This window comes from Lissotriton helveticus, chromosome 7 (assembly GCF_964261635.1).
Source record: "Lissotriton helveticus chromosome 7, aLisHel1.1, whole genome shotgun sequence".
NCBI lineage: Eukaryota > Metazoa > Chordata > Amphibia > Caudata > Salamandridae > Lissotriton > Lissotriton helveticus.
This window is the reverse complement of record NC_136068.1, coordinates 1959441944-1959464470: the sequence shown is the minus strand read 5'-3', so window position 1 is coordinate 1959464470 and position 22527 is coordinate 1959441944. Positions and strand designations below refer to the sequence as shown.

General features: G+C 47.5%; 1 protein-coding gene across 1 annotated transcript in view; it reads right to left on the bottom strand.

Moving 5' to 3' along the window:
- The window catches only part of LOC144770984 (putative cation-transporting ATPase 13A4), a 1004626-nt gene that overhangs the window by 886182 nt on the left and 95917 nt on the right, over nucleotides 1-22527 (bottom strand). Inside the window, exon 2 of the mRNA XM_078655851.1 lies at nucleotides 16411-16584. Coding sequence (XP_078511977.1) covers nucleotides 16411-16584 — 174 coding nt within the window. The remainder of the gene's footprint in view (nucleotides 1-16410; nucleotides 16585-22527) is intronic.

The window sequence follows — 22527 nt, the reverse complement described above, 5'->3', positions numbered from 1 at the left end:
CAGAAGAGATGCAGTGATAGCTTCACTCACCCAGAAGAGATGCAGTGATAGCTTCCCTCATCCAGTAGAGATTGAGTGATAGCTTACCTCACCCAGAAGAGATGCAGTGATAGCTTCTCTCACCCAGAAGAGATGCAGTGATAGCTTCACTTACCCAGAAGAGATGCAGTGATAGCTTGACTCACCCATAAGAGATGCAGTGATAGCTTCCCTCACCCATGAGAAATTGAGTGATAGCTTCCCTTACCCAGAAGAGATGCAGTGATAGCTTCATTTACCCAGATGAGATGCAGTGATGGCTTCCCTCACCCAGAAGAAATGCAGTGAAAGCTTCCCTCATCCAGAAGAGATTGAGTGATAGCTTCCCTCAACCAGAAGAGATGCAGTGATAGCTTCCCTCATCCAGACGAGATGCAGTTATAGCTTCCCTCACCCAGAAGAGATTGAGTGATAGCTTCACTTACCCAGAAGAGATGCAGTGATAGCTTCACTTACCCAGAAGAGATGCAGTGATAGCTTCACTCACCCAGAAGAGATGTAGTGATAGCTTCACTTACCCAGAAGAGATGCAGTGATAGCTTCACTCACCCATAAGAGATGCAGTGATAGCTTCACTCACCCAGAAGAAATGCAGTGATAGCTTCACTCAACCAGAAGAGATGCAGTGATGGCTTCCCTCACCCAGAAGAGATGCAGTGATAGCTTCACTCACCCAGAAGAGATGCAGGGATAGCTTCCCTCACCCAGAAGAGATGCAGTGATAGCTTCCCTGATCCAGAAGAGATTGAGTGATAGCTTCCCTCACCCAGGAGAGATGCAGTGATCGCTTCACTCACCCAGAAGAGATGCAGTGATGGCTTCCCTCACCCAGAAGAGATGCAGTGAAAGCTTCCCTCATCCAGTAGAGATTGAATGATAGCTTACCTCACCCAGAAGAGATGCTGTGACAGCTTCACTTACCCAGAAGAGATGCAGTGATAGCTACACTCACCCAGAAGAGATGCAGTCATAGCTTCCCTCACCCATAAGAAATTGAGTGAAAGCTTCCCTTACCCAGAAGAGATGCAGTGATAGCTTCACTTACCCAGAAGAGATGCAGTGAGGGAAGCCATCTCTGGATCTCTTCTGGGTGGCTTCCCTCACCCAGAAGAAATGCAGTGAAAGCTTCTCTCATCCAGAAGAGATTGAGTGATAGCTTCCTTCAACCAGAAGAGATGCAGTGATAGCTTCCCTCACCCAGAAGAGATGCAGTGATAGCTATCCACACCCAGAAGAGATGCAGCGATAGCTATCCACACCCAGAAGAGATGAAGTGATAGCTATCCACACCCAGAAGAGATGCAGTGATAGCTTCCCTCATCCAGACGAGATGCAGTGATAGCTTCTCTCATCCAGACGAGATGCAGTGATAGCTTCCCTCATCCAGTAGAGATTGAGTGATAGCTTCCCTCACCCAGAAGAGATGCAGTGATAGCTTCCCTCATCCAGACGAGATGCAGTGATAGCTTTCCTCATCCAGTAGAGATTGAGTGATAGCTTCACTTACCCAGAAGAGATGCAGTGATAGCTTCACTCACCCAGAAGAGATGCAGTGATAGCTTCCCTCATCCAGTAGAGATTGAGTGATAGCTTACCTCACCCAGAAGAGATGCAGTGATAGCTTCTCTCACCCAGAAGAGATGCAGTGATAGCTTCACTTACCCAGAAGAGATGCAGTGATAGCTTGACTCACCCATAAGAGATGCAGTGATAGCTTCCCTCACCCATGAGAAATTGAGTGATAGCTTCCCTTACCCAGAAGAGGTGCAGTGATAGCTTCACTTACCCAGATGAGATGCAGTGATGGCTTCCCTCACCCAGAAGAAATGCAGTGAAAGCTTCCCTCATCCAGAAGAGATTGAGTGATATCTTCCCTCAACCAGAAGAGATGAAGTGATAGCTTCCCTCATCCAGACGAGATGCAGTTATAGCTTCCCTCACCCAGAAGAGATTGAGTGATAGCTTCACTTACCCAGAAGAGATGCAGTGATAGCTTCACTTACCCAGAAGAGATGCAGTGATAGCTTCACTCACCCAGAAGAGATGTAGTGATAGCTTCACTTACCCAGAAGAGATGCAGTGATAGCTTCACTCACCCATAAGAGATGCAGTGATCCCAGAAGAAATGCAGTGATAGCTTCACTCAACCAGAAGAGATGCAGTGATCGCTTCACTCACCCAGAAGAGATGCAGTGATGGCTTCCCTCACCCAGAAGAGATGCAGTGATAGCTTCACTCACCCAGAAGAGATGCAGGGATAGCTTCCCTCACCCAGAAGAGATGCAGTGATAGCTTCCCTGATCCAGAAGAGATTGAGTGATAGCTTCCCTCACCCAGGAGAGATGCAGTGATCGCTTCACTCACCCAGAAGAGATGCAGTGATGGCTTCCCTCACCCAGAAGAGATGCAGTGATAGCTTCCCTCATCCAGACGAGATGCAGTGATAGCTTCCCTCATCCAGTAGAGATTGAGTAATAGCTTCACTTACCCAGAAGAGATGCAGTGATAGCTTCACTCACCCAGAAGAGATGCAGTGATAGCTTCCCTCATCCAGTAGAGATTTAGTGATAGCTTACCTCACCCAGAAGAGATGCTGTGACAGCTTCACTTACCCAGAAGAGATGCAGTGATAGCTTGACTCACCCATAAGGGATGCAGTGATAGCTTCCCTCACCCATAAGAAATTGAGTGATAGCTTCCCTTACCCAGAAGAGATGCAGTGATAGCTTCACTTACCCAGAAGAGATGCAGTGATGGCTTCCCTCACCCAGAAGAAATACAGTGAAAGCTTCCCTCATCCAGAAGAGATTGAGTGATAGCTTCCCTCACCCAGAAGAGATGCAGTGATAGCTATCCACACCCAGAAGAGATGCAGCGATAGCTATCCACACCCAGAAGAGATGCAGTGATAGCTTCCCTCATCCAGACGAGATGCAGTGATAGCTTCTCTCATCCAGACGAGATGCAGTGATAGATTCCCTCATCCAGTAGAGATTGAGTGATAGCTATCCACACCCAGAAGAGATGCAGTGATAGCTTCCCTCATCCAGATGAGATGCAGTGATAGCTTCTCTCATCCAGACGAGATGCAGTGATAGCTTCCCTCATCCAGTAGAGATTGAGTGATAGCTATCCACACCCAGAAGAGATGCAGTGATAGCTATCCACACCCAGAAGAGATGCAGTGATAGCTATCCACACCCAGAAGAGATGCAGTGATAGCTTCCCTCATCCAGACGAGATGCAGTGATAGCTTCTCTCATCCAGACGAGATGCAGTGATAGATTCCCTCATCCAGTAGAGATTGAGTAATAGCTATCCACACCCAGAAGAGATGCAGTGATAGCTTCCCTCATCCAGATGAGATGCAGTGATAGCTTCTCTCATCCAGACGAGATGCAGTGATAGCTTCCCTCATCCAGTAGAGATTGAGTGATAGCTATCCACACCCAGAAGAGATGCAGTGATAGCTTCCCTCATCCAGACGCGATGCAGTGATAGCTTCCCTCATCCAGTAGAGATTGAGTGATAGCTTCCCTCACCCAGGAGAGATGCAGTTATCGCTTCACTCACCCAGAAGAGATGCAGTGATAGCTTCCGTCACCCAGGAGAGATGCAGTGATCGCTTCACTCACCCAGAAGAGATGCAGTGATGGTTTCCCTCACCCAGAAGAGATGGAGTGATAGCTTCACTCACCCAGAAAAGATGCAGTGATGGCTTCCCTCACCCAGAAGAGATGCAGTGATAGCTTCACTCACCCAGAAGAGATGCAGTGATAGCTTCCGTCACCCAGGAGAGATGCAGTGATCGCTTCACTCACCCAGAAGAGATGCAGTGATGGCTTCCCTCACCCAGAAGAGATGGAGTGATAGCTTCACTCACCCAGAAGAGATGCAGTGATAGCTTCCCTCACCCAGAAGAGATGCAGTGATAGCTTCACTCACCCAAAAGAGATGCAGTGATAGCTTCCCTCACCCATAAGAGATGCAGTGATAGCTTCCCTCGCCCAGAAGAGATGCAGTGATAGCTTCACTCACCCAGAAGAGATGCAGTGATAGCTTCCCTCACCCAGAAGAGATGCAGTGATAGCTTCCCATACCCAGAAGAGATGCAGTGATAGCTTCACTTACCCAGAAGAGATGTAGTGATAGCTTCACTTACCCAGAAGAGATGCAGTGATAGCTTCACTCACCCATAAGAGATGCAGTGATGGCTTCCCTCACCCAGAAGAGATGCAGGGATAGCTTCCCTCACCCAGAAGAGATGCAGTGATAGCTTCCCTCATCCAGAAGAGATTGAGTGATAGCTTCCCTCACCCAGGAGAGATGCAGTGATCGCTTCACTCACCCAGAAGAGATGCAGTGATGGCTTCCCTCACCCATAAGAAATGCAGTGAAAGCTTCCCTCATCCAGAAGAGATTGAGTGATAGCTTCCCTCACCCAGAAGAGATGCCGTGATAGCTTCCCTCATCCAGACGAGATGCAGTGATAGCTTCCCTCATCCAGTAGAGATTGAGTGATAGCTTCACTTACCCAGAAGAGATGCAGTGATAGCTTCACTCACCCAGAAGAGATGCAGTGATAGCTTCCCTCATCCAGTAGAGATTGAGTGATAGCTTACCTCACCCAGAAGAGATGCAGTGATAGCTTCACTTACCCAGAAGAGATGCAGTGATAGCTTGACTCACCCATAAGAGATGCAGTGATAGCTTCCCTCACCCATAAGAAATTGAGTGATGGCTTCCCTCACCCAGAAGAGATGCAGTGATTGCTTCCCTCACCCAGAAGAGATGCAGTACAAGCTTCCCTCACCCAGAAGAGATGCAGTGTTACCTTCCCTCACCTAGAAGAGATGCAGTGATAGCTCCCCTGACCCAGAAGAGATACAATGATAGCTTCCCTCACCCAGAAGAGATGCAGTGATTGCTTCCCTCACCCAGAAGTGATGCAGTGATAGCTTCCCTCACCCAGAAGAGATGCAGTGATTGCTTCCCTCACCCAGAAGAGATGCAGTACAAGCTTCCCTCACCCAGAAGAGATGCAGTGTTACCTTCCCTCACCTAGAAGAGATGCAGTGATAGCTCCCCTGACCCAGAAGAGATACAGTGATAGCTTCCCTCACCCAGAAGAGATACAGTGATAGCTTCCCTCACCCAGAAGAGATGCAGTGTTACCTTCCCTCACCTAGAAGAGATGCAGTGATAGCTCCCCTGACCCAGAAGAGATACAGTGATAGCTTCCCTCACCCAGAAGAGATGCAGTGATAGTTTCACTCACCCAGAAGAGATGCAGTGATAGCTTCACTCACCCAGAAGAGATGCAGTGATAGCTTCCCTCACCCAGAAGAGATGCAGTGATAGCTTCCCTTACCCAGAAGAGATGCAGTGATAGCTTCCGTCACCCAGAACAGATGCAGTGATATCTCCCTTCACCCAGAAGAGATGCAGTGATAGCTTCCGTCACCCAGGAGAGATGCAGTTATCGCTTCACTCACCCAGAAGAGATGCAGTGATAGCTTCCGTCACCCAGGAGAGATGCAGTGATCGCTTCACTCACCCAGAAGAGATGCAGTGATGGTTTCCCTCTCCCAGAAGAGATGGAGTGATAGCTTCACTCACCCAGAAAAGATGCAGTGATGGCTTCCCTCACCCAGAAGAGATGCAGTGATAGCTTCACTCACCCAGAAGAGATGCAGTGATAGCTTCCGTCACCCAGGAGAGATGCAGTGATGGCTTCACTCACCCAGAAGAGATGCAGTGATGGCTTCCCTCACCCAGAAGAGATGGAGTGATAGCTTCACTCACCCAGAAGTGATGCAGTGATAGCTCCCCTCACCCAGAAGAGATGCAGTGATAGCTTCACTCACCCAGAAGAGATGCAGTGATAGCTTCCCTCACCCATAAGAGATGCAGTGATAGCTTCCCTCGCCCAGAAGAGATGCAGTGATAGCTTCACTCACCCAGAAGAGATGCAGTGATAGCTTCCCTCACCCAGAAGAGATGCAGTGATAGCTTCCCTCACCCAGAAGAGATGCAGTGATAGCTTCACTTACCCAGAAGAGATGCAGTGATAGGTACACTCACCCAGAAGAGATGTAGTGATAGCTTCACTTACCCAGAAGAGATGCAGTGATAGCTTCACTCACCCATAAGAGATGCAGTGATGGCTTCCCTCACCCAGAAGAGATGCAGGGATAGCTTCCCTCACCCAGAAGAGATGGAAGAGATGCAGTGATAGCTTCCCTCATCCAGAAGAGATGCAGTGATAGCTTCACTCACCCAGAAGAGATGCAGTGATAGCTTCCCTCGACCAGAAGAGATGCAGTGATAGCTTCCCTTACCCATAAGAGATGCAGTGATATCTTCACTCACCCAGAAGAGATGCAGTGATAGCTTCCCTCACCCAGAAGAGATGCAGTGATGACTTCACTCACCCAGAAGAGATGCAGTGATAGCTTCCTTCACCCAGAAGAGATGCAGTGATAGCTTCCCTCACCCAGAAGAGATCGAGTGATAGGTTCCTCCACCCATAAGAGATGCAGTGATAGCTTCCCTCACCCAGAATAGATGCAGTGATAGCTTCCCTCATCCACAAGAGATTGAGTAATAGCTTCCCTCACCCAGAAGAGATGCAGTGATAGCTTCCCTCACCCAGGAGAGATGCAGTGATCGCTTCACTCACCCAGAAGAGATGCAGTGATAGCTTCCCTCACCCAGAACAGATGCAGTGATGACTTCACTCACCCAGAAGAGATGCAGTGATAGCTTCCCTCACCCAGAACAGATGCAGTGATAGCTTCACTCACCCAGAAGAGATGCAGTGATAGCTTCCTTCACCCTTAGGAGATGCAGTGATAGCTTCACTCACCCAGAAGAGATGCAGTGTTAGCTTGACTCACCCGGAAGAGATGCAGTGATAGCTTCACTCATCCAAAGGAGATGCATTGATAGCTTTACTCACCCAGAAGAGATGCAGTGATAGCTTCACTCACCCAGAAGAGATGCGGTGTTAGCTTCACTCACCCGGAAGAGATGCAGTGATAGCTTCACTCACCCAGAGGAGATGCATTGATAGCTTCACTCACCCATAAGAGATGCAGTTATAGCTTCCCTCACCCAGAAGAGATTGAGTGATATCTTCCCTCAACCAGAAGAGATGAAGTTATAGCTTCCCTCACCCAGAAGAGATTGAGTGATAGCTTCCCTCATCCAGACGAGATGCAGTTATAGCTTCCCTCACCCAGAAGAGATTGAGTGATAGCTTCACTTACCCAGAAGAGATGCAGTGATAGCTTCACTTACCCAGAAGAGATGCAGTGATAGCTTCACTCACCCAGAAGAGATGTAGTGTTAGCTTCACTTACCCAGAAGAGATGCAGTGATAGCTTCACTCACCCATAAGAGATGCAGTGATAGCTTCACTCACCCAGAAGAAATGCAGTGATAGCTTCACTCAACCAGAAGAGATGCAGTGATCGCTTCACTCACCCAGAAGAGATGCAGTGATGGCTTCCCTCACCCAGAAGAGATGCAGTGATAGCTTCACTCACCCAGAAGAGATGCAGGGATAGCTTCCCTCACCCAGAAGAGATGCAGTGATAGCTTCCCTGATCCAGAAGAGATTGAGTGATAGCTTCCCTCACCCAGGAGAGATGCAGTGATCGCTTCACTCACCCAGAAGAGATGCAGTGATGGCTTCCCTCACCCAGAAGAAATGCAGTGAAAGCTTCCCTCATCCAGAAGAGATTGAGTGATAGCTTCCCTCACCCAGAAGAGATGCAGTGATAGCTTCCCTCATCCAGACGAGATGCAGTGATAGCTTCCCTCATCCAGTAGAGATTGAGTAATAGCTTCACTTACCCAGAAGAGATGCAGTGATAGCTTCACTCACCCAGAAGAGATGCAGTGATAGCTTCCCTCATCCAGTAGAGATTGAGTGATAGCTTACCTCACCCAGAAGAGATGCTGTGACAGCTTCACTTACCCAGAAGAGATGCAGTGATAGCTTGACTCACCCATAAGGGATGCAGTGATAGCTTCCCTCACCCATAAGAAATTGAGTGATAGCTTCCCTTACCCAGAAGAGATGCAGTGATAGCTTCACTTACCCAGAAGAGATGCAGTGATGGCTTCCCTCACCCAGAAGAAATACAGTGAAAGCTTCCCTCATCCAGAAGAGATTGAGTGATAGCTTCCCTCACCCAGAAGAGATGCAGTGATAGCTATCCACACCCAGAAGAGATGCAGCGATAGCTATCCACACACAGAAGAGATGCAGTGATAGCTATCCACACCCAGAAGAGATGCAGTGATAGCTTCCCTCATCCAGACGAGATGCAGTGATAGCTTCTCTCATCCAGACGAGATGCAGTGATAGCTTCCCTCATCCAGTAGAGATTGAGTGATAGCTATCCACACCCAGAAGAGATGCAGTGATAGCTTCCCTCATCCAGATGAGATGCAGTGATAGCTTCTCTCATCCAGACGAGATGCAGTGATAGCTTCCCTCATCCAGTAGAGATTGAGTGATAGCTATCCACACCCAGAAGAGATGCAGTGATAGCTTCCCTCATCCAGACGCGATGCAGTGATAGCTTCCCTCATCCAGTAGAGATTGAGTGATAGCTTCCCTCACCCAGGAGAGATGCAGTTATCGCTTCTCTCACCCAGAAGAGATGCAGTGATAGCTTCCGTCACCCAGGAGAGATGCAGTGATCGCTTCACTCACCCAGAAGAGATGCAGTGATGGTTTCCCTCACCCAGAAGAGATGGAGTGATAGCTTCACTCACCCAGAAAAGATGCAGTGATGGCTTCCCTCACCCAGAAGAGATGCAGTGATAGCTTCACTCACCCAGAAGAGATGCAGTGATAGCTTCCGTCACCCAGGAGAGATGCAGAGATCGCTTCACTCACCCAGAAGAGATGCAGTGATGGCTTCCCTCACCCAGAAGAGATGGAGTGATAGCTTCACTCACCCAGAAGAGATGCAGTGATAGCTTCCCTCACCCAGAAGAGATGCAGTGATAGCTTCACTCACCCAAAAGAGATGCAGTGATAGCTTCCCTCACCCATAAGAGATGCAGTGATAGCTTCCCTCGCCCAGAAGAGATGCAGTGATAGCTTCACTCACCCAGAAGAGATGCAGTGATAGCTTCCCTCACCCAGAAGAGATGCAGTGATAGCTTCCCTTACCCAGAAGAGATGCAGTGATAGCTTCACTTACCCAGAAGAGATGTAGTGATAGCTTCACTTACCCAGAAGAGATGCAGTGATAGCTTCACTCACCCATAAGAGATGCAGTGATGGCTTCCCTCACCCAGAAGAGATGCAGGGATAGCTTCCGTCACCCAGAAGAGATGCAGTGATAGCTTCCCTCATCCAGAAGAGATTGAGTGATAGCTTCCCTCACCCAGGAGAGATGCAGTGATCGCTTCACTCACCCAGAAGAGATGCAGTGATGACTTCCCTCACCCATAAGAAATGCAGTGAAAGCTTCCCTCATCCAGAAGAGATTGAGTGATAGCTTCCCTCACCCAGAAGAGATGCCGTGATAGCTTCCCTCATCCAGACGAGATGCAGTGATAGCTTCCCTCATCCAGTAGAGATTGAGTGATAGCTTCACTTACCCAGAAGAGATGCAGTGATAGCTTCACTCACCCAGAAGAGATGCAGTGATAGCTTCCCTCATCCAGTAGAGATTGAGTGATAGCTTACCTCACCCAGAAGAGATGCAGTGATAGCTTCACTTACCCAGAAGAGATGCAGTGATAGCTTGACTCACCCATAAGAGATGCAGTGATAGCTTCCCTCACCCATAAGAAATTGAGTGATGGCTTCCCTCACCCAGAAGAGATGCAGTGATTGCTTCCCTCACCCAGAAGAGATGCAGTACAAGCTTCCCTCACCCAGAAGAGATGCAGTGTTACCGTCCCTCACCTAGAAGAGATGCAGTGATAGCTCCCCTGACCCAGAAGAGATACAATGATAGCTTCCCTCACCCAGAAGAGATGCAGTGATTGCTTCCCTCACCCAGAAGAGATACAGTGATAGCTTCCCTCACCCAGAAGAAATGCAGTGATTGCTTCCCTCACCCAGAAGAGATGCAGTACAAGCTTCCCTCACCCAGAAGAGATGCAGTGTTACCTTCCCTCACCTAGAAGAGATGCAGTGATAGCTCCCCTCACCCAGAAGAGATACAGTGATAGCTTCCCTCACCCAGAAGAGATGCAGTGTTACCTTCCCTCACCTAGAAGAGATGCAGTGATAGCTCCCCTGACCCAGAAGAGATACAGTGATAGCTTCCCTCACCCAGAAGAGATGCAGTGATAGCTTCACTCACCCAGAAGAGATGCAGTGATAGCTTCACTCACCCAGAAGAGATGCAGTGATAGCTTCCTTCACCCAGAAGAGATGCAGTGATAGCTTCCCTTACCCAGAAGAGATGCAGTGATAGCTTCCGTCACCCAGAACAGATGCAGTGATATCTCCCTTCACCCAGAAGAGATGCAGTGATAGCTTCCGTCACCCAGGAGAGATGCAGTTATCGCTTCACTCACCCAGAAGAGATGCAGTGATAGCTTCCGTCACCCAGGAGAGATGCAGTGATCGCTTCACTCACCCAGAAGAGATGCAGTGATGGTTTCCCTCACCCAGAAGAGATGGAGTGATAGCTTCACTCACCCAGAAAAGATGCAGTAATGGCTTCCCTCACCCAGAAGAGATGCAGTGATAGCTTCACTCACCCAGAAGAGATGCAGTGATAGCTTCCGTCACCCAGGAGAGATGCAGTGATCGCTTCACTCACCCAGAAGAGATGCAGTGATGGCTTCCCTCACCCAGAAGAGATGGAGTGATAGCTTCACTCACCCAGAAGAGATGCAGTGATAGCTTCCCTCACCCAGAAGAGATGCAGTGATAGCTTCACTCACCCAGAAGAGATGCAGTGATAGCTTCCCTCACCCATAAGAGATGCAGTGATAGCTTCCCTCGCCCAGAAGAGATGCAGTGATAGCTTCACTCACCCAGAAGAGATGCAGTGATAGCTTCCCTCACCCAGAAGAGATGCAGTGATAGCTTCCCTTACCCAGAAGAGATGCAGTGATAGCTTCACTTACCCAGAAGAGATGCAGTGATAGGTACACTCACCCAGAAGAGATGTAGTGATAGCTTCACTTACCCAGAAGAGATGCAGTGATAGCTTCACTCACCCATAAGAGATGCAGTGATGGCTTCCCTCACCCAGAAGAGATGCAGGGATAGCTTCCCTCACCCAGAAGAGATGGAAGAGATGCAGTGATAGCTTCCCTCATCCAGAAGAGATGCAGTGATAGCTTCACTCACCCAGAAGAGATGCAGTGATAGCTTCCCTCGACCAGAAGAGATGCAGTGATAGCTTCCCTTACCCATATGAGATGCAGTGATATCTTCACTCACCCAGAAGAGATGCAGTGATAGCTTCCCTCACCCAGAAGAGATGCAGTGATGACTTCACTCACCCAGAAGAGATGCAGTGATGGCTTCCCTCATCCAGACGAGATGCAGTGATAGCTTCCCTCATCCAGACGAGATGCAGTGATAGCTTCCTTCACCCAGAAGAGATGCAGTGATAGCTTCCCTCTCCCAGAAGAGATGGAGTGATAGGTTCCTCCACCCATAAGAGATGCAGTGATAGCTTCCCTCACCCAGAATAGATGCAGTGATAGCTTCCCTCATCCACAAGAGATTGAGTAATAGCTTCCCTCACCCAGAAGAGATGCAGTGATAGCTTCCCTCACCCAGGAGAGATGCAGTGATCGCTTCACTCACCCAGAAGAGATGCAGTGATAGCTTCCCTCACCCAGAACAGATGCAGTGATGACTTCACTCACCCAGAAGAGATGCAGTGATAGCTTCCCTCACCCAGAACAGATGCAGTGATAGCTTCACTCACCCAGAAGAGATGCAGTGATAGCTTCCTTCACCCTTAGGAGATGCAGTGATAGCTTCACTCACCCAGAAGAGATGCAGTGTTAGCTTGACTCACCCGGAAGAGATGCAGTGATAGCTTCACTCATCCAAAGGAGATGCATTGATAGCTTTACTCACCCAGAAGAGATGCAGTGATAGCTTCACTCACCCAGAAGAGATGCGGTGTTAGCTTCACTCACCCGGAAGAAATGCAGTGATAGCTTCACTCACCCAGAGGAGATGCATTGATAGCTTTACTCACCCAGAAGAGATGCAGTGATAGCTTCACTCACCCAGAAGAGATGCAGTGTTAGCTTCACTCACCCAGAAGAGATGCAGTGATAGCTTCACTCACCCAGAAGAGATGGAGTGATAGCTTCACTCACCCAGAAGATATTCAATGTGTGGGAAACTGGGTTCTCTTGTAGTGCCCTCCCACTTTTTGCCTGTTGTTCTATCCAACTTTAACTGAGGTGTACTGGGTCACTGCTAACTGGGATCCCAGTACCAGTCTCCTCTCCCGAACACTGCACCACTATTGGCACAACTTCAGCACTCCTGTAAGCCCCTTTTCCCCCATCCAACGCAACCTCAAGTAACCCCTATGTGCTATTTGCTTCTAAGCACTATATTGAAGTTTGACTTAAGAGATCCTCTGCACAGTCTGATCCCTAGTAGAACAAAGTGTATATTCAATTAGGGTAATATTTTAGCAATGTAATTACTGAGACTATCTTGGGACAGATTTAATTGATGCACTTTACTATTGTCCTTGAACTGTGGAATTGCTAACTATGGCACGCTGGCACTTTAACTCGCAATATGTGCAATATCTTGCTGTAGTAATTATTGACTTTTTAATAGAGAGCTTTATGTTTTAGATATCATGCGATTGTGAAGATGTTTTGATTATAATTATTTTTATTTATCACACAATAAAGAATGTATTATTATGATTATATTGCTGTTTAGTCTTTCAAAATTCATATCTCAAGTTCTGCATGTAGGATTTTTGTTGTTTTAGTATTTTTTTTACTCATAAAAAAACTATTTTTTTTTCTAAACAAGTATTGAGTCTTTCTTTGTGTTTTCACTGTGTTACTGTAATTAATGTGTTGCCCAAATACTTTACACATTACCGCTTAAGTTAAGCCTGTCTCCTCTGTGTCAAGCTACCAGAGAGTGAGATCAGGTTAATGTTTGCTGTGTATCTGACTTACCCTGACTAGAATTGTGGCTCCTACTTGGACAGGGTATATACTCTGACAATCAGAAACCTTCATTTCTAACTGGCATGCCTTAGCGGAGACTTACATATATAGTTATGGGACTTATGTACTTTCACAATAGTGGTAGTGACAAAGTTGTGTGTGCAGTGTACGCACAGCTTGTTCAGTCTCCAATGGAAGCTGAAGGCCGTGCTTTCACTTTGTCACACACAGAGTGGCACAACTGGTGCTCTTATGCGAACAGCTCACCTTACATGCCCTGGGTACTGGGCACCATATACTAGGGACTTAGAAGTAAGCTAGCACGTGCCAATGGGGAAATCCAATTAAGCCTGCCATTTTAAAAGGGAAAGAACACTGCCACTGAGGTCTGGACAGCAGACCTCGGTGCACTCTCAAAGTAAAAAAAACGGGAGACAGTGTCCTACATGGGGAACTAAGGGCCAGATGTAGGAGCCAAAATACCGGTCGGTAATGGCCGATTTCGGCCGTTACCGACCGGTATTTATGATTCGGCATGTAGGGGCCATTATTTTACCGATTCTGTAAAATACCGAACCTGTATTTTTACGGATTCGGTAAATCCAAATGTAGGTGACACTCCTAAGAGTGCCACAGGCCCTTAAGAGTCGGTATTTTACCACCCAATCCTATTGTGTGGTAAAATACCAAATTCAAGTGCGCATGCACATCTGTGCATACACACCTGTGCCATGTGACACACAGACATGCCCTTAGGGCATGTCTGTGTGCCACATGGCACACATGCCTGTACTTGGGGTGCTAGAGGGTGTCAAAGTGACACCCCCTACACCCTTGCAGGATTCGGTATTTACCGATTCGGTAAATACCGAATCGGTATTGCCCATTGATTCCTATGGGCTTCAAGGCCCATAGGAATCAATGGGCAATACCGATTCAGTATTTACCGAATCGGTTGTTACCGATTCGGTAATTCCAAATTAAAAAATACCTACATCTCCCACCTTCTAATTTACCGATTCATAAATACCGAATCGGTAAAATTCGGTATTTATGAATCGGTAAATTAGAATAACCTACATCTGGCCCACAGTGGGGTAAACCAGCACAAAAGCATGCTTTCTTACAGTTGGTCATTAGTTGTTAACACTCCCTCTAGGGGCAAATGGTGTTAGTGAAGCCTTGAAGCTTCCCTGGGTGTGAGGGGTGTTCATGTGAATTACAATGCTGTGGGGGGGGGGTGACTTCAATATGAAGCTCTGCACATATGATCCAGCCACTCTGATGACCTGTGCTCATTTGCAGTGGGATGAATACAAATCCAAAGCTGGTTTATGGTAAGGAATAAGTATTGTGATTTACAAAAAACTCTTGAGAGTTATGAAAATAGTTGATGCAACCCTGCTATGCATCAGGACTATCGGTGATTGGGAAGATCAAGTATGTAACAATTTCTATTTTTAGGAGACTATTTAGGGGACTGTTTTTTAGGTGTATCTTTACATGTGAAAGGTAACAATCTAGTTGCTCAAACTGAAATTGTCCAATGTCGAGAGTGGGCTGGCCGTTTGCTGGGGTGGGAGGGAGTATAATTTGAATGACATCTCAACTGATCACTGGTGAAAGAATGTTGCTTGGTAGACCCTAAATATGTATGTATTTTCTGTATGATATTTGTTTGGAAAACAAAAGGCTGGCAATACAAATAAAGCTGTTATAGGCCAAACCTAATAAAATGCAAAACTGAAAAAAATAGAAAACAAAGGACAGGCCGTCTCCATCTACTTTCCCAAGATCTGGGGCTATGTTGTGTAAACATCAGAACTGCCTTCATTCTCTTGCAATTCAGGAAAGACCAGAAAATTCACCTCTTCAAAGCAAATGGCATCTGGTAGCATAAGAACCCACCACCCATGTACATGGGGCCTTTGAGTAAATGATTCCTACCATGTTCCCAGAGTAGGTCTCCATTGCAGTCTGCAAAGTCCCAAACATCTCTAACATACATGCTATTGCCCAAGAATGGATGTATGACGTTAAAACGCATACTTTTACAACGCATACCGTTACAACGGGACTTTTACAACGCAAATACTATTACAACGCATGTATTTACAACGCATTTTTTTACAACGCAGGTACCTTTACAACGCATACCATAACAACGTAAGTATTGGTAAGTATATATAATTTTTTTAATTGTAAATTATTTAAAATTAATATAATTTAATGTAATTGTATTTAATTTAATTTAATTTCATTTAATTAATTTAATTTAAATTTAATTTTATTTTATTTTTACCCTGTACCCCTGTACCCCAAAAACCCAAAACTGACCCTGAACCCAAAAAATACCCCTTTATCCAAAAACTGAAAACTGACCCTAAACCCTAAAAATACCCCTTTACCCAAAAACTGAAAACTGACCCTGAACCCTAAAAATACCCCTTTACCCAAAAACCCAAAACTGACCCTGAACCCTAAAAATACCCCTTTACCCAAAAACTGAAAACTGACCCTGAACCCTAAAAATACCCCTTTACCCAAAAAACCAAAACTGACCCTGAACCCTAAAAATACCCCTTTACCCAAAAACTCAAAACTGACCCTGAACCCTAAAAATACCCCTTTACCCAAAAACCCAAAACTGACCCTGAACCCTAAAAATACCCCTTTACCCAAAAACTGAAAACTGACCCTGAACCCTAAAAATACCCCTTTACCCAAAAACTCAAAACTGACCCTGAACCCTAAAAATACCCCTTTACCCAAAAACCCAAAACTGACCCTGAACCCTAAAAATACCCCTTTACCCAAAAACCCAAAACTGACCCTGAACCCTAAAAATACCCCTTTACCAAAAAACCCAAAACTGACCCTGAACCCTAAAAATACCCCTTTACCCAAAAACCCAAAACTGACCCTGAACCCTAAAAATAACCCTTACCCAAAAACCCAAAACTGATAACATTTTAAATATAATTATATACTTACCAATACTTACGTTGTAATGGTATGCGTTGTAAAGGTACCTGCGTTGTAAAAACATGCGTTGTAAATAAATGCGTTGTAATAGTATTTGCGTTGTAAAAGTTCCGTTGTAATGGTAGTGCGTTGTAAAAAATGCGTTGTAACGGGTGTATACCCCCAAGAATGCCTCTTGCATTGTGCACTTCTGTCATCCGACCCATCTCAACAAGCAAGGCCCCTTACCGTGGTCCTCAATAACATGACATCCGCGTCTTCCAAGGTGGACGGCGCACAGTTCACCCACACCTCCCACTCCGGCTTCCAGTAGAACAGAAAGAGAAGAAGGCCGAGGGACAGGACGTGACCAATGATGCACAACACCCTTCGGCATGGATGTGTCTTGTATCCAAACATTTCCTGTGAAGTAAAAGCATTAACATGGAGCGTTAAGAAACTGACTTTATTGAGGCACCTTATCCACTTCATAGACATTGAATACAATGAACATTGTTGATCTCTGTGTAGTTGCACATTTTCTGGCATGCCCAATACTTGCAGCAGAGCACTTTTCACCCTCAGGTATTGAACTGAGCAACATTTGCAGGAGTGACTTAACACCTGCAGACTTTGATCGACATGTACAGTACATGAGCAGCTTCTTTAGCTGACGTACATGTAAGGTTGTGGTTTCCTGTAAAGAAGACAGGACGCTGTGGGTGGTGGGAAAGCTGCTTTATTTATAGATTATATATTTCACAGAGAGCGCCGAGCATGCTGCTTCTCACCAGCAGCTCCGTCACCCGATTCGCGCTCTCACAGCGCGTACCTAAAATGGCCGCCGTTCACGCTACGTCACCGCGTAGCGTGAACACTAGACCGCAACACTACATATCTCCCCCTTTTGTATCAATTGGGAAGAGGCAGTCTGTAGGGGTTGTTTACTTTCCTTCTCCCAACTCAAAGTCCCGGAACCTAGAAGGCCTCACAATTAATCAGCCCCCCCTGGTACGTCTTACAGGGGTGGACGTCACTTCTATCCCGCTGACCACCGTGGACCCCATCTCTCTACCTTCTTGGGTACACGGGCTCACTCTGCCGGGAGACTCTCTCTCCTCTCGAAGTTGAACCTCTGCTCTGGGACTTCCGCCCTCTCCTGGCTCCATCTCTGGTTCTGCATCTTCCATATATCCTTCCTGTATCGAATTGTCATTCTCCAGTGTCCTTTGACCTGCTGACACTTGTTCCCGATCTTCAGGGAACCATTTTAAGATCTTATTAAATCGAGCCATCCGATCCTGGGACCACACATTTCCATCACTGAGCAATGCAGCTCGGTCATACACTTCTTTTACTTGTAAGGGTTGGCTGTATTTGCTGTCACCTTTCTTCTGTAACACCGCCAGCTTGACCCTAACCCATTCTCTTTCCTCCAAGGACGTGTCTTTTACATTCTTCCTCTTATTGTAGTGTTCCATATTAATGGATTGTGCTCTTTCAAGGTTGTTCTGCACCACAGTAGGAGACCATTTACTTGTCACCGTCTTCTCCTTCCAGGCCAGATTATCCCTTGTGAACGGATCTCTGCCTCTCAGAATTCGGAAGGGGCTGTACCCTGTACCTGTAGGTGTGATACGGTAGGCCCATATCATATGTAAGATCTCCTTTTCCCAGTCCTTCCCCATCATGATGGCTGCCTGGATGGATCCCATTAATACTCTGTTAAAGCGTTCCACTTGGCCATTTCCAGCTGGATGATACATGGACGTGTGTTTCGATGTAATTCCATTTCTCTCCATGTATTTGAGCCATTTCTCTGACGTGAACTGGGGGCCATTGTCACTTAATATTGACTTGGGAATGCCTTCCCTGAGAAAGGTCGCGGTGAGGAACTTGAGTATTGTATCAGTGTCCATTTCCTCTTGAATATGTAGGCCATTTGGAGTATCTGTCCACTATGGCGCATATATATTTAGGAGTCCCTTGGTCATCCAATATAGGTCCCAATATGTCTATACAGAGCTCCTCCCAAGGATTGTTCGGGGTGGAGAATTTTCCCAGGGCTGGCCTCAATGGCGTCATCGTCTTATCTGCTCGCTGGCATTGGTCACACTCTCGTACATGTCGTTCTGTTTGTAGGTCCATGCCTGGCCACCAGTTTCCCTGTTTGGCTCTCAACTTGGTTTTAACGATACCTAGATGGCCCTCATGCAGTATCGCTAACAACCTGGGATTTATCCCTACGGGGGCACCACCTTATCTCCTCTGTACAGGAACGCCCCCTTGTCATCTAGAGACAATTCCTCTCTTACTTCATAGAATTTCCTGATGTCCCCTCGCAGATGCCTTATCTCGGGCCATCCGCCCACGATGTGTTCCATCGCCTCTTGGATGTTCTGGTCCTCTCTGTATCCTTCCATCCACTCTTGATTGCTTATTACCTTCTCTGGGTCTTCCATCAAAGCCACCATCTCTTCATTAGCTTCCATCCCTTCGGTGACTTCCTCCATTGCAGCGGCTCTACTCAGATAGTCTGCCACCTTGTTCTTACTTCCCGGAATGTACTCTACGTCATATCAGTACTCCAATAGCTTCAGGGTCATCTTGGCTATCCTAGGGGTGGTGTTTGCATGTCCACTGGACGTGAGTACCTTCACCAGGGGTTTGTGGTCGGTCTTCAGTTGGAACCTCGTGCCCCACAAGAACTGGCAAAACTTGGCCATGGCCCACACTACTGCTAGCATTTCCTTTTCGATGACACTGAACTTCTTTTCTGTATCTGTCAGGGCTCTGGAGACGAAGCTTAATGTTTCCACCATTCCACTGCCCCTTTCTTGCATTAGGACGGCTCCCAATCCTTTGTCACTGGCATCAGTCGTCAATATTGTTTGTCCATGTGGGTCATACCCTTGCAGGGGTATGGCCTGACTGACCTCATTTTTGATGCTTTCAAACTCCATCTGCGCTTCTTCCGTCCATATGAATGCTGTCTTTTCTCTTGTGAGTTGCCTCATGTGATGAGTCTTGGTGGCAAAGTGTTGTACAAACTTACTGTAGTACTCAGCCGTCCCTAAAAACGATCTGACTTCTTCCTTACTGGAGGGAGGTGGCGCGTCGCAGATGGCCTTCACATTATTCTTTTTTGGTGTGATGCCTTGCTCTCCTATTTCGTGTCCAAGGTAGGTTACTGAAGCCATCCCTAGACGGCACTTCTCCCACTCTGCCGTCAAGCCTTTTTCTTCCAGCACGTCAACACCTTGGCCAATTTGGTGTCATCGTCTCCCCGGTCTCTTCCCATCACCAGGATATCATCATGGAAGTATTGGACTCCTTCCATGTCTTTGAAAAGACGGTGCATGAGTTTCTGTAAGACGGCCGCTGCCGATGCAAGTCTGAAAGGCATTCTGCAGAATTGGTAACACCCAAAGGGTGTTATGAACGATGTCAACTTTCTACTCTCCGGGTGTAGCGCAATTTGGTGATATGCCGATGTTAAATCAATGGTGGAGTACCATTTTATACCATTGGTCCTAGCATTTCCTCTATGCGGGGTAATAGGAACTTTTCCACCACGATTCCTTTGTTCAGTTCGCGCAGGTCCACACACAGCCGGATCTTGCCGTTGGGCTACATTACTAGTTCAAGTTCAAGTTCAAGATCAGGAATTTGTATAGCGCACTGCTCACCCAGAGGGTCTCAAGGCGCTTGGGGAAGGGGATCATTATTTGTCGAATATCCAAGTTTTAAAATCTTTCCTGAAGGCGATGTGATTTTGAGTAAGGCGGAGGTGAGTAGGGAGTGAGTTCCAGGTCTTGGCGGCAAGGAAGGAGAAGGATCTGCCACCCATGGTGGATTTTCGGATGCGTGGGACTACGGCAAGGGCTTGATTGGACGATCTTAGTTGGCGGGTGGGCTTGTAGAAGGACAGGCGAGTGTTGAGGCATTCGGGGCCTAGATTGTAGAGGGCCTTGTGGGCGTGGGTGAGAAGGCGGAATGTAATTCTTTTGTAGACGGGAAGCCAGTGGAGGTCTTTTAGGTGTTCGGTGATGTGATCTTTGCGAGGGACGTCTAATATGAGTCTCGCTGATGCGTTTTGGATGCGTTGGAGTTTTTTCTGTAATTTTGCTGTGATTCCGGCGTAACGTGTGTTGCCGTAATCGAGTCGACTTGTGACCAGTGTGTGGGTGACAGTCTTTCTTGTATCCAGGGGGATCCAGCGGAAGATCTTTTTGAGAGTGCGAAGTATGTTGAAGCAAGAGGATGAGACTGCGTTGACTTGTCTGGACATCGAGAGAGAGGAGTCTAGGATGAAGCCAAGGTTACGTGCATGGTCTGTGGGTGTGGGTGCTGTGCCCAGAGCGGAAGGCCACCAAGAGTCGTCCCAGGCAGTGGGGGAAGATCCTAGGATGAGCACCTCCGTTTTGTCTGAGTTGAGCTTTAGGCGGCTATGATTCATCCATTCGGCTACATATTTCATGCTTTCGTGAAGATTGGTTTTGGCGGTGTTGGGGTCTTTGGTGAGGGAAAGGATAAGCTGGGTGTCGTCGGCGTATGAGATGATGTTGAGGTTGTGTTGGCGCGCGATGGGAGCGAGTGGACTCATGTAAACGTTGAAGAGGGTGGGACTGAGTGAAGATCCTTGTGGTACGCCACAAATGACTTCGGTGGCTTCAGAGTTGAAAGGGGGAAGTCGGACTCTTTGGGTTCTCCTAGCGAGGAATGAGGTGATCCAGTTCAAGGCTTTTCCTTGTATTCCAATGTTGCTGAGGCGTTGTATAAGGGTACTGTGGCAGACTGTGTCGAAAGCGGCAGAGAGGTCGAGTAGAATGAGGGCCACTGTTTCACCGTTGTCCAGTAGAGTTCGGATGTCGTCAGTAGCTGCAATTAGGGCAGTTTCGGTGCTGTGTTTGGCTCGAAATCCGGATTGGGATGGGTCTAGGGAGTTGTTGGATTCAAGGAAGGCGGCGAGCTGGCTGTTGGCGGTTTTCTCGATGACTTTGGCCGGGAATTGGAGGAGGGAGATGGGCCGGTAGTTTTTAAGTTCCGAGGGGTCTGCTGTGGGTTTCTTCAGGAGGGCGCTGAGCTCGGCGTGTTTCCAGCTTTCTGGAAAGGTGGCAGAGTTGAATGAGCAGTTGATGACATCACGGAGATGGGGTGCGATGATGGAGTCTGCTTTGTTGAAGATGTGGTGGGGGCAGGGGTCAGTTGGTGAGCCAGAGTGGATTGAGTTCATTAGGCGGATGGTTTCTTCAGTGGTGATTGGGTTCCAGGCGCTAAGGATGTTAGTTGGCGGGGTTGGATCTGAGGGGCGTGGGGAGGGATGAACGCTGGGAGTGATCTCGAAGCTGTTGTGGATGTCGGCAATTTTGTTGTAGAAGAAGGAGGATAACGCGTTGCAGAGGACTTGGGAAGGAGTAATGTCGTTGGATGCTGCGGTGGGGTTGGTGAATTCTTTAACGATGTTGAAGAGTTCCTTGCTGTTGTGAGAGTTGTTGTCGAGACGATCCTTGAATGCTGATTTTTTGGCGGATCGGATCAGTTGGTGGTGTATTCGGGTGGCCATGTTGTCTGTGGTCGGGTTTTTTCTCCATGTTTTCTCCAGGGTGCGGCATAGCTTCTTGGATTTTTTAAGGTCATCGTTGAACCAGGGAGCCTTTTTGTTGGTTGATTTGATCTGGTGTTTTTTCAGGGGTGCTAATTCGTCAGCGCTATGGGTGATCCATTGCTTGAGATTGGTGGCTGCTTGGTTTGGGTCCAATGAGAGGGTGGGAGGGTTTTGATTGAGTGATGTGAGGAGTTGGTCGGAGGTGATTTTATTCCAGTTTCTCCGAGGAATGGGTTGTGGGCGGTTGTGGTTTAGGGTGGTTTTGTAGGAGATGTGCTTGCTGGAGGTGAAGATAGGGTCGAGCGTGTGTCCGGCTGCGTCGGTGGGGGCGTCAACGAGTTGTTTGAGTCCGAGATTGGCCAAGTTGTCCAGAAGGGAGGTGGTGTTGCTGTCGTGTTTGTTTTCAAGGTGGTAGTTGAAGTCGCCTAAAAGAATGTAGTTATCGGAGGCGAGGGCATGTGGGCTGACGAAGTCCGTGATGTCATCGCTGAATTGAGTGCGGGTGCCTGGGGGCCTGTAGATGAGGGTGCCTCTAAGTGTGGTCCTAGGGTCTATGTGGATTTGAAAGTGGAGATGTTCTGCGGATGTAAGATTATCATCGGTGCTGGTCGTGACTTTGATGGTGTTCTTATGGACGATGGCGATGCCTCCTCCTGTTTGGTTGGTGCGGTCTTTACGGGTAATCTTGTAGCCGTCCGGTATGGCTATGGCGATGTCGGGTGTTGATGTGTTCATCCATGTTTCTGTAAGGAAGGCGA